Source organism: Alligator sinensis, unplaced genomic scaffold (assembly GCF_000455745.1).
Source record: "Alligator sinensis unplaced genomic scaffold, ASM45574v1 scaffold147_1, whole genome shotgun sequence".
Lineage (NCBI taxonomy): Eukaryota > Metazoa > Chordata > Crocodylia > Alligatoridae > Alligator > Alligator sinensis.
This window is the reverse complement of record NW_005841847.1, coordinates 223,959-236,362: the sequence shown is the minus strand read 5'-3', so window position 1 is coordinate 236,362 and position 12,404 is coordinate 223,959. Positions and strand designations below refer to the sequence as shown.

General features: G+C 45.2%; 1 protein-coding gene across 1 annotated transcript in view; it reads left to right on the top strand.

The window, feature by feature from the left end:
* The first annotated feature begins 3,313 nt into the window (after window positions 1–3,313).
* The window catches only part of SRI (sorcin), a 28,744-nt gene continuing 19,653 nt past the window's right edge, over window positions 3,314–12,404 (top strand). The window contains exons 1-2 of the mRNA XM_025208129.1: window positions 3,314–3,563; window positions 10,716–10,780. Coding sequence (XP_025063914.1) covers window positions 3,314–3,563; window positions 10,716–10,780 — 315 coding nt within the window. The remainder of the gene's footprint in view (window positions 3,564–10,715; window positions 10,781–12,404) is intronic.

Genomic DNA, 12,404 nt, shown 5'->3' with positions numbered 1-12,404 from the left:
ACACCCATTGCATTAGAAAGGTAAGACTACTGATATTAAAATATGAGTTGCGTGCTTTGATTTGTAGAACAAAAATGTTTATTAAGTGGTCCACTGAGACCCTCAGCAATTTTCACGTGGTCTGCGGAAAAAAAAAGTTTGAGAACCACTGATCAAATGCATTATCCACACAGTTGCACCTCCTGCCATGCCACACATGCATGGCAGGAAGCACAGGATCTATCGTCAGATTCTGTTGTGCCTTATTCCTGGTACAGAGACAGCCTGGGATCAGTAAATATCCTGGATTCCCACTGCACTGGCAAATAGCAAGCTCCCACAGATGCAAATGCAGCAGCTGATGGGACTCTTAGCCTTGGCTGTGCCTCATGCGATGCTGGGGTTGAGATTCCCTCAGCTGATGTGCATGCAGTGCCCCTGCGGCTCAGAGACTTCAGTAGCTGCAGTCTCCCAGCTGGGTGGAGGGGGGGAAAGGACGGGGGTGGAGGCTACAGGTGCAAATTAAAGCTGGATAGAAACCAACTATGAATTTATTACACATTTTCCAACAATAACTTCATAGCTGGCTGGCCCTTTTAAGCCCCCATAATTTACATAGTTATCCAGTTAAGTTAATTTGCATGTTTAGCCAGTCTAAATTAATTGCATAATAGATGTAACATGTAGATGGGGCCTGAATGCAGAAGTGAAAAGGAGCAGACCGAGACAAAGACGATGAGGAGTCTGGAACTCTCTGAGCAAAAGGAGGCTGGGATTGAGAACTGGAACTGGCAGGGCAAGAAAAGCATAATGGTAGTGCCTTCTATTTTTTATATCTTTATTTGCAGTGTAACCATTGCATTGCTGCTTGAGATTATGCACCAAGGTAACTGCTTGGTATACAATTATTTATGTAAACACCTGCTCAAAGGTCACCACTCAGCTGCTTGCTGGAAAGCAGTTGAAGCAACTGTCAAGGTAATAGACATTTTTTTCCTTGTATGACTAGTTGTTGAATGTTTCAGATATGCAAGGTTATATCTGACCTTTGCACTTTATCCTTCTTCCAATTTCTCTTCCTTGCCAGCAAAGTGTGAGGCCTCAGCATGCAGTCACCAGTTGAAGGTGGTACAGTAAGAGGCCAAAATTGTTCCATTTAAAGGTGATTGAATTTGTGTGTGTGTGTGTGTGTGTGTGTGTGTGTGTGTGTGTGTGTGTGAGAGAGAGAGAGAGTACATATCAAATTTTAAACAGCTTTGATTAACTGTGAGGGAATGTGAGAGAACAAATTAATGTGGCTTATAAATGGATTGAGATTTATCTGATAGAAAAAGTGCTTCTCCATATAAAGGCACCTATTTAGCTGCTGAGTTTCCCTCCTAAGCAGCAGCTTAATCTAAGTAAATTGTGAATTATGGTACTTTCTAATTTATGTAACTGATTCCATCCCTCCTATGTATCAGGAAAAACCTAGCAAAATCTATTCACTATAAAATGCTAATTTTCCATTTCCTGGGTTAAGAAACCATTTTATTAAAGGCCTTCTCTTGGGGGAGCAGGGGGATAAAGTCAGCTACATAGCAAGTGCATGCGTTGGCATTTTCCATTTTTAATCTCCAATCTTTCCAGTAGGGGGACCAGACATCATTCCCTTCCTCCTCTCCACCACTGCAAGATTTTTAGAATCAGTAGCTGTTTGTTGTATACTGGTTTGTTGCTGTTGTATTTCAAATATTGGTTTCTCAGTTGTAATTTCAAAGTTTACATTAAAGCAGATAACAATGGACAAAATGCCAAGCAGCTAAAAACTGAGTTATCTTCCCAGGAAATGCCTCCTCCCTGCAAGCCAACTGTACAAATATAAAGTTACAGTAAAAAATAGCCCTAAATTAATAAGATGCATACTGGACAAACAGTCCTTCCAGCTCCTGTGCCTTGCGTGACATCTAATTTGGAGTACAGTCCTACAAAAACATTACTAGTAGCCATAGTGTACATTATGAGTCAATTCATTGAAAGTCCCACAATTGGAAACAATTGGTAGCAGGATCCAACTTTTTAGATTGCAAGACAGCATTGTTATTGGCTTATTTAGTGTAAAGAACTGCGCACATCTGTAGCACCATTTTATTGATAATACTCTTTCATTCTACATAGAACTTTTCATCCATAAAAACTATCTTATGACACATTTGTATGAAATCTGCTTCATATGCTGTCTTCTCCCCACCTACTGTAACAAAATCTTACTAAACAATCATGTGATATACAGCCTAGGTATTTGTGTATTCCCAATTTACAATAATATTCCCATAAAACAATTTATTTTTGCTCAAGGCAAGAGAATTATAAAAACATACAGAGTTAATCAACCTTATCTAGCCATACATCTTCAGATACATAGTTGTTGACCAGTGTTACCCACTTCAGGAAATTCACATCTGGAAGGACCTATTTTCCAAAGATCTCAAGAGTAGATTTTCAGCTGCTTAATATCCACAACTCGGACCAGACTTGCAAAGAACTCAACCCAAAATTAGGTGCCTAAGCTCGCTGGGGGATGGGTGGACAACCACCACAGCAAGCTCACCAAGCATCAACCACAAAACCAGAAGGATAGGATGCTCAAGGAAACCCACTCCTACCCTAGCCCAGGAACAGAGCTTCTCCATGAGTACAAGGAAACCTAGGGCCTCCAACAGCACACTTACGTGTCTGTACACTAATGCTAGGAGTTTGGGGAATAAACAGGAGGAACTGGTCCTTCTGCTAAACAGATATGACTATGATCTCATAGGGATCACAGAGACTGGTGGGACTCCTATGACTGAACTACCGGTATATGACTATACCTTGTACAAGAGAGATTGTGCTGAAAAAGGGACAGGGGTGTAGCTCTCTGTGCAGGAGAGCTACACGTATCTACAAGCTGAGATTGGCACCCAAGGACATGGGTGACTGGTGCCTCTTGAGCCGGAGGTGGCATGGCTGCTTTGGATGTTGGCCCTGCTCCTCGCCGGCACTCACGGCGGGGGGGGGGGCACCAGTGCTCCCACCTGCCCCCCCATGCCCGTCTCCTAAACGGGGAGCGTGGCCTGACAGGGGTTACACCAGCACTCTCAGGGGGTGCATGTGCACCCCCATGCACCCCCTACACATCACCACTGCCCAAGGAAGATGACTGGAGACTCTTTGGGTTAGAATATGAGGGGAACATAGTGAAGGGGATACAATGGTAGGAGTCTACTACAGACCTCCAAACCAGGAACAAGTGCTTGACCAAGAATTCACCAGGGAACTGGCTGAGGCTGCATGCTGTCAGTGCATGCTCGTCATGGGAGACTTCAACTACCCAGACATCTCATGGGATAAACACTTGGCCAAATCCGATCGGTCACAAAGTTTCCTTACATGTGTGGATGAGCACTACCTGGCCCAAGAAGTTTATGGACTGACAAGGGGCAAGGTGCTGCTGGACATTGTTCTGGCCAAAGGGAATGATCTAATCAGTGACCTAAGAATCAAATGGAAGTGGGGTGACAGTGATCATGAGTTCATCACTTTCACTATACATTGCAAAGCTGGCAAGTCAGCCAGCAATGCAGTAGTCCTTGACTTTAGGAAAGCTGACTTTTATAAGCTCAGCAGGCTTGTTCTTGAGGCCCTGAGAGGCCTTGATTTCACAGGGAGAGGAGTTCATGATGAGTGGTCACTCCTTAAGGAAGTGACCCTAGAAGCACATGGGGAGTCTATCCCCACCTGCAGGAAAGGTGTTAAAAGGGCTCAACAACCCCTTGGCTTAACAGGGAACTCATGGACTTCCTACATATATAAAGAGAATGGAGGGCAGGAAACACCACTAAGGAGGAGTATGCTGCAGGGAGTGAACTAGAAAAGCCAATGCTACAACTGAACTCCATCTAGCTACACAAATCAAGGACAATAAAAAGTCCTCCTTCAGATATGTGGGGAGTTAAAAGAAAAGCAAGCGCAACATTGTACCCCTGGCTAAACCAGCTGGGGCAGCTGACTACCGACACCCAGGAAAAAGCCAATCTGCTTAATGATTGCTTTGCATTGGTTTTTCACCAGCCCAAAGGGACCACGTTGTCTAATGATGCAGGATGACCAGGATGAAGACGAATATATGCCCATCATTGGCGTGGATCTTGTGAGGGAGCATCTTGAGAGGCTGGACCCCCATAAATCAGCTGATCCAAATAGTTGCACCCAAGAGTGCTAAAGGAACTGACAGACATCATAGCACAGCCACTGGTGAGGATATTCGAGAATTAGTGGTCCTCAGGTGAAGTATCTGAAGATTGGAAGAGTGTGCCCATCTTCAAGAAAGGTAGGAAAGAAGACCCAGGAAACTACAGGCCAATCAGTTTGACCTCAATCCCTGGGAAGATTTTGGAAAAATTATCAAAGAAACCATTCCTGACAGGCTAACAAGGCAGCATTCTGAGGGATAGTCAGCACAGGTTTGTTGCAGGTAGGTCTTGCCTAACCAACCTCATTTCTTTCTATGACCAGGTCACATATCACCTGAACAAAAGGAAAGGTTTATGTCATATATTTGGACTTTAAAAAGCCTTTTTACCTGGTGTCCCATGATGTCCTCATGGAAAAATTGGGCAACTGCGGCCTCGACTCCTCCACAGTCCAATGGCTGGGGAACTGGCTCCAAGGTCAGACCCAGAGAGTGGTCGTTGACAGAACTGAATCAACATGGCAGTCGGTGACTAGTGGTGTCCCCCAAGGCTCCGTTCTCAAACCTGTACCTCTTTAATGTCTTTATAAACGATCTGGACGCTGCAGTCAAAAGCGGACTGGCCAAGTTCGCTGATCACACCAAACTTTGGGGAAGAGTCTCCACACTTGAGGACAGACTGCTGATCCAGGCTGACCTTGATAAGCTTGCAAGGTGGGTGGCTGAAAACCTGATGGCATTCAATATGGAGAAATGCAAGGTGTTCCACCTTGGGAATAAAAACCCGCATCATACTTATAGGCTCACCAATGCTACACTTGCTAGCACCATGACTGAAAGAGACTTGGTGGTCATGATTGACCACAAGATGAACATGAGTCACCAATGCGATAACACAGCTGGCAAAGTGAGCAAAACTCTGTTTTGTTTCTACAGATGCATTTTGAGCAAGACCCAGGATGTCATCCTCCAGCTTTACTTGGCCTTAGTGAGGCCGCAGCTAGAGTAGTGCATCCAGTTCTGGGCTCCACAATTTAGGAAGGATACGGAGAAGCTTGAAAGAGTCCAGAGGAGAGCCACATGCATGACCAGAGGGCAAGAGAACAGGCCTTATGAAGAAAGGCTGTGAGCTATGGGACTCTTCAGTCTGGAGAAGCACAGGCTCAGGGGTGACTTGGTGGCAGCCTATATGTACATCGGGGTGTGCATCAGGATCTGGGGGAACACCTGTTCACCAAAGCTCCCCAGGGGATGACAAGGTCCAACGGTCACAAACTCCTGGCAGACTGTTTTAGACTAGACATAAGGAAAAACTTCTTTACTGTCCAAGGACTGGAAAGAAACTCCCCTCAGAGGTGGTGCAAGCACCTACTCTGGACACTTCCAAGAAACATTTGGATGCTTATCTTGCTGGGGTCCTTCAACCCTAGCTGACTTCCTGCCCCTTAGGCAGGGGGCTGGACCTGATGATCTTACCAAGTCCCTTCCAGCCCTAATGTCTATGAAATCTATGAAGGATGTCAGTGTCAAAAGTGCTCAGCACCTGGTAGCTCCAGTTGTGACTTACAGATTTCTTGAAATCATGTAAACTATTGATTTTTCTTGCCTTTTATAAGAGAAACAGCTCCACTTATGAAATTTGCTCTTTTTAGTCAAATGAAACTTGCAATCATTGTGATCACAGTATTACTGCATGTGTAAAAATAAATCCTTCTCATGAAGCAAAATGTTAGATATACATGGAGATGGGAGCACATACCCTGTGTTCTAATTTTCAAATACAAAATAACATAAGAGAAAAGAGACTTTATTAGAATTCACAAGTTTATATTCAGAATTAATGCGCTGCAAATTTCATAAGTTTAGTCTCCATCTGATCCTAACAGCCCAGAAGACTTGTAGTTAAGTTGCACCAGTTTATTGTGCAGCTAAAGACACAGAAATGAATGAAATGGCTAGCATGACATCTGGCTGCCTTTGCCTTGCATGCTCAAATGACCAGGTACCCATTTACAGTTGGGTCAGCTGATAGTGGAAGGCAGCCTTTAGCATGAGTCCAGGAAAGGCTTGAGCTTATGAGCCATAATGGAACACTGCTGTGCCACTGCACGTACAGTTCATGGGCAGAGAACTGATCTCCTTTATGCCATTAAAACTATTCTGACTTCTCCTATCCCACCTTATTGACACAGAGATACCTCAATATTCAGCCAAATTACTTTAGTTAAACCAAAGCATTTCAGTCCTCAGAAGGCCACAGAGACAGGACAGGAGACACCTACATAACATTAACAACCCAGGCTCCTGCAATAGCAAGAAAATGATTGGGCAAGGTATGCTCAGGTCCTAGCAAGTGATATATATTAGGAATGTGTGATTCAGATTCGGTCCGAATCAGAGATAGTGATTCAATTCATTGCTTCAGCCAAATCCAAATCTGAAGATTCAAGGCTTATTCGGAGAATCAGCAATTCAGACATAGACAGCTTTAAAAGTTTTTTCTACATGCCTTGAGGTAGCAGGTGTTGCGCGTGATCACTGCGATGTTGTGGTGCATGGAGTATCCCACTGGAGCGTGGGGGGGCCCTCCATGTGCTCAGTAGCGAACCTGGAAGCAGACCTGCCGGGAGCATGCTTACCCTCCCACATCCCCCCCAGCTAGGCGATCGGCTGCAGGGGGACCTCGGGTGCCCGCCCCCAGACCCAGGAGGCACCAGTCACTGAGCCAGGGGAGCATGAGGGGGGGGGGCTGTGCGTTCCCTGGCACACCCAGAAGTGGAAGTGCTTCTGATCCATATCTTGGTCTGCTGCCGAGCATGTGGGGAGCCCCCCATGCTTCTGTGGGCCACTCCATGTGCCCCAGCATTGCAGTACTCACAAGCCCCTGCTACCTAGATGCACGTAGAAAAAAAGCTTTATGTACGAATCTTTCCAAATCTCTCCGAATCTCTGATTCGACTTGGATTCGGAGATTCGGCCACTGAATCAGGCAGAATCTCTGCCAAATGCAACCAGGGACCAAAGCTTTGCACAGCCCTAATATATACACCATCCTGCAGATGAAAGGTACAAATTTCACCATGGTCCGCAACCATCTTAGCCAGGGAAAAATTCCTCCACCATCTCAGATCTGGCAGTCAGTTTTGACTGTATCATGAGAGGAAAATGAACCAATCAGTCATCTAAGAAAAAAGTTATCTGTAATCTCTCCATGCACCATGCATTCTGTTCAGAGTTGTATTTGCAAGAGAGACCAATCCTTAATGTTTCAAGGAAAAGAAAAAAGAAAAACCTCAGAATACACTGGCAAACTGGGTATTTGCAGGAAAAAAAATCCCTTCCTGACGCTTGCTAGTGAGCTGCAAGTGTTATAAGAAGGTTGAGGGCAATGAAGATAATTCTGTTCTCCCTAAGGCCCATGGAGGAAAGAATGAGCAGAAGAATTCACAGACCATATGGCTAGAAAGGGTTATGATGGCCATCCAGCTTGACTTCGTACACAAGCTGTTTATAGAATTTATCCCAGAAGCTAGAATAGATGTTATCTTAGACAAATTCAACTAGTCCTATTTTAAAGATGCCAAGTTAAAGTCCCCTATTTCAAGGTTGTATCTAACTTTAACCTCCAAATGTTGGATCTTGTTTTGCCTTTGTAAACAAGATGGGGCACCCTTCAAACATATTTTCAATGTGTAAATACCTATATATAGCAATGAGATCACATCCCACAGCCTCTGCTCCCCTACCTCCCTCTCCCCCGCCCCACCTTCCCCTTCCTCTGTGCCAGCAGATTCCATCCCCATTCTAGCATGCAAGAGAGGGGATGGTGGCATGAAGAGGTAGCAGGTGGGGGAGGGGGGGGGAGGACAGCCAGCCACTGTGGCTACAGCCCCAACCACAGGTAGGGACTGGAGTCTGAACACTTGATTCTAAGACAAGGGCCTTTTTTATCCATGTTAAATGGGAAAAGACCTCATCTTAGAACTGAGTAAATACAGTAACAATAGTGGTTCAGAGACCTCCTCAGCTAATTGCTTCAGGCCTCTTAAGTATGAGTTATGGAGACCTGTTGATCTGAAAATGATTAACTGGAGAAGAGATTGACTCATCCTCCTTTGCTACAGATGGTGCACTTCCAAATTCATTCACATAACTGTATAGATGGACAAATCTTCCTACTTTGTTCAAAATACAAGAATAAAATAGCGGTTGCACATTTTTGCCTTTCCTACACCAATAGTTACAATTTTGTGATACGAATTTGGCAAAAGACTATATATTTTTCCAGATGCGTTTAAAGATGCTCCTGTTTTAGGCCATCACCTATAAATAATTCATTAATTCCACACCATTTTTAGAATTGTTATTTATAAGCACTGCCATTTATTTTCCTTTGTTTCCAACTTTAAAAAATGTTTTATCACTGTTTCTGCATCTCCTTTTAACTAGGATGACTTTCTACTGAACCATCATCGTGTACTGTAACCAAGTTCGGCTCATATCCTCTTTATATGCACAAATTTAATCCAGTAAATATAGCTACGTGTCTGTTCCACAATTTAAGATCAACAAATGGAAATGAAACATTGTTTTTGTAAGCTAGATAAATGTTTTCTTTACATGAAAAGAATATCACATTCATTACTTTGTTTCCCAGTGGATATGAAAGGACTGGTTGTCATTTGTGTGCATGACACCTTGTGTGGGAAAAGCATTATGTAATGAAAACTTCCTTTCACCTAATCTAACATGGATGGAACTTTACAAGACAAACAAACAAACCCTAGTCAAAGTATTGTCAGGATTAATGATATTAATACAAATAGGACTAAGGCTGAAATAATGTACTAAAGAGACATGGGCTGAAAGCCATATTTACAGGATGGCCTGGAAAATGTGCAATCACTCCTAATGGAAAAATGATAAGAATTTGAAAGGAATTAAACTAATGGGTCTATAAAAGCTTAATAGTGTTCTTCAGACATTATGCTGTTTGTTTTTTTGACAGAAACAAAAATCTATGCAACTCAAGAAAACTACATCCTTTCCTTAAGTTTCTTGAACCTTTCAGTTTTTGGCATTCACTATAGCATCAAAAAGTCCTGATTGCTGGATTTGTTCCTGTAGTGTGGGATCTGATTAATCAGAATTTTGGTCACTGATTATAAGGAAGTTTTTATAACCTGTATGTGACGGCTGTATGTGTTATAGGGCTTGCTACCACTGCCCTGATCTCATCTGCCTACAGGCGGCGACACGGTGGACCTCGGCTTTGGATCACCTGGTCTGCCAGGAAGTTGGTCTTATGTTTTCTTGCCTGCCATGACTTTGATGAAATATATTCCCAGGAGGCACTGCCTGTGGTGATCCTGCCTGGTCTCGATCCCTGTTTCTTCTGTGAGGCTCCAAACGTCCCCTTTACCCCAACCTAGCTTCTCCAGAAGGTACTCACAAAATTCTTCTGCAGTCAGGCCGCAGTGCTGCCTGTTGTGGTATTATTTGGCCCTCTACCCCAGGGTGACCTTGGTCTCGATTAGGTACACCCTTCCAGGACTGGTCCTGGCCTGTGCTCAAAAATAAAAAAAGGAAAGGAAAAAAAACCCAAGGAAAACCCCAGCTGCTCTCAGCCTCCTTGTCGGGCTCAGTCCATGTCCCCTTTTACGCGGGATCAGGTTCTTACAATCCCAATCGCAACGATCAAGCAAATCCCTTAGTCCAGTCTTTCTTATGCACCGGCCTGCCCTGCACCCCTATGAATGTTCACAGTCTCCTTGGGGTCTCCCCCATGTGCAGAAAGGCTCTACCTGTAACTGTAGTTTCCCTTAGGCCCCTCCTCCAGATCCTCTATTGAAAACTCCGCTCTGGAGATTATCAAAGGCCTTGTGGACTCCCTCTGTCCGGATCCTCAGCTGTGGCTCCGCTTGGGAGATTATCACCAGTTGTGTGTGTGCAGGCCTCCCTCTGCCTCCTGCTCAGGGTTCCTCTGGCAAGTTCTGCAGCCTTTGCCTGCCAGAGGCTCAGCCGCTCCTCTCACTGCAGCCTGCAGGGGACTGACCCCGCTTTGCCCCTCTCCGGGGCCAGAACTACCTCTGGGCAGCCTCCCTCCTCCAATCCTGAGCAAGATGCTGCTCTGGAAGTATGGTAGGTGTTTTCCTTCCCTTCCGGTCTCCAGCTGCAGCCCTGCCAGCCCTCCATGCTGTGAGTTTTGTCTCACTCCTTCACACTGTATTTATCCATGTGGAGGGCATTCAAAATTTCTTTTAATTTTAGCCACTGTTGCTTATTATGGTGCTGGAAGTATTAAGAGACCTATATTTTTGGCCTATATTTTGGACTCCTGTTCGTCATGTCTAGAGGAGACCAACAGGAAGCAACTTTGTTTTTTAATGGTGGAAATTCCCTTTACTAAATTTCTCAGGTAGGTTCTGCCTCATTTTAAGGGAGTGTCTGGCAGGGCATTATATAGGAGCTTTTGCAATTCTGGTGAAACTTTGTAATTCACATCTCTTCTCTGTTCCAAAAGATCCTCCGTTTGCCAACATTCAGGCCTCATTGCATGGTGTGTCCATCTTCTCAAGCTTTGGATTGGTATGTTCAATAAAAGGAAGTGCATATTTAACAACATACCCTACCAGGGGATACAAACATTCTGCCACTGGTACATCTTTATTGTTAATACAGCATTCCCCATATGTTGTGCACTGTGGAAAATTGTGACTTTTGTCAAAATCCAAGATTTTGTTGAGGAACTACACAGCATCACAGTTCAGGGCTTCCTGCACTTTTGTCCCCTCTCTGGGTCTCTGAATGCATCACCTTCTGGTAGGGCTCTGCAAAATGGCTATGTTTTGATTTGGTTTTGGATTCGGCTGTTTCGGGAGGACAGTGATTTGTTTCAGTATTTCGGATCACTGTTCCGTTTCGATTCAGCCAAATCAGTTTTGGAATTTCAACACTGTTTTGGTGATTCCGCCATAAGCTATAATGGGGAATCACTAAAATGCCTATAACATTTTCATTTCTTACCTGATTCGGATGACAACTGCAGGGATGGTAGCCTATTCTGAGGACATGAACTTGCCAGATTTTAAGGAGATTGGTGCAGCGGTTTCTGTGAAACTGCACCTCAAACTGTTCAAAGCAAAACTTGTATCACTTGCCGGCAGCAGCAGCATGCTGTCATCCCGCATGCAAATCTGTGGGCCCAAGACCCCTGGGAAGGCTGCGGGGCTGTGCCAGACTCCTCCCAGGGGGTGCGAGCCCCCCATATCCATGTGTGGGATGACAGCAGGCTGCCACTGCCAGCTGGGACCGGTGCTTAGTGCAGCCCATACCAAGTGCCGGGAAGACTGGTACTGCCACTGGCCCCAGCTGGCAGCAGCAGCAGCAGCATGTTGTCATCCCGCGTGCAGGTCTGGGGGCCTGTGCCCCCTGGGAGGGCTGCAGGACTGTGCCAGACTCCTCTTGGGGGGCATGGGCCCCCGGATCTGTACACAAGATGATAGCAGGCTGCCGTCCCTCCCCCAGAGCACTAGGACTGGAAGGGACCTCAGGGACAGATCACAGACACTGGCCAGCTACAGATGTCAATATCAGAGCAGTCCTTCCCCCTTTTCTCACTCCCTCTTCTTAGTTTCTATTTCCCTGCAAGCCCAGCTCCGAAGCTCTGAAATTTTCCAAAATGTTTTGGATGGTTTCATTTCAGAGATATTTCAGAGCCTTCTGTTTCATTTCAGGCTTGGGGTGCCAAGACCTGGAAGGGTGTGGGCAGTGGGGTCCCGCAGGCCTCGGTCCTTGGACCGATACTCTTTAATGTCTTCATCAGCAACTTGGATGAGGGAGTGAAATGTACTCTGTCCAAGTTTGCAGATGACACAAAGCTATGGGGAGAAGTGGACACGCCGGAGGGCAGGGAACAGCTGCAAGCAGACCTGGACAGGTTGGACAAGTGGGCAGAAAACAACAGAATGCAGTTCAACAAGGAGAAATGCAAAGTGCTGCACCTAGGGAGGAAAAATGTCCAGCACACCTACAGCCTAGGGAATGACCTGCTGGGTGGCACGGAAGTGGAAAGGGATCTTGGAGTCCTAGTGGACTCCAAGATGAACATGAATCAGCAGTAGGCATCTGACGAAGCCATCAGAAAAGCCAATGGCACTTTATCGTGCATCAGCAGATGCATGACGAATAGGTCCAAGGAGGTGACACTTCC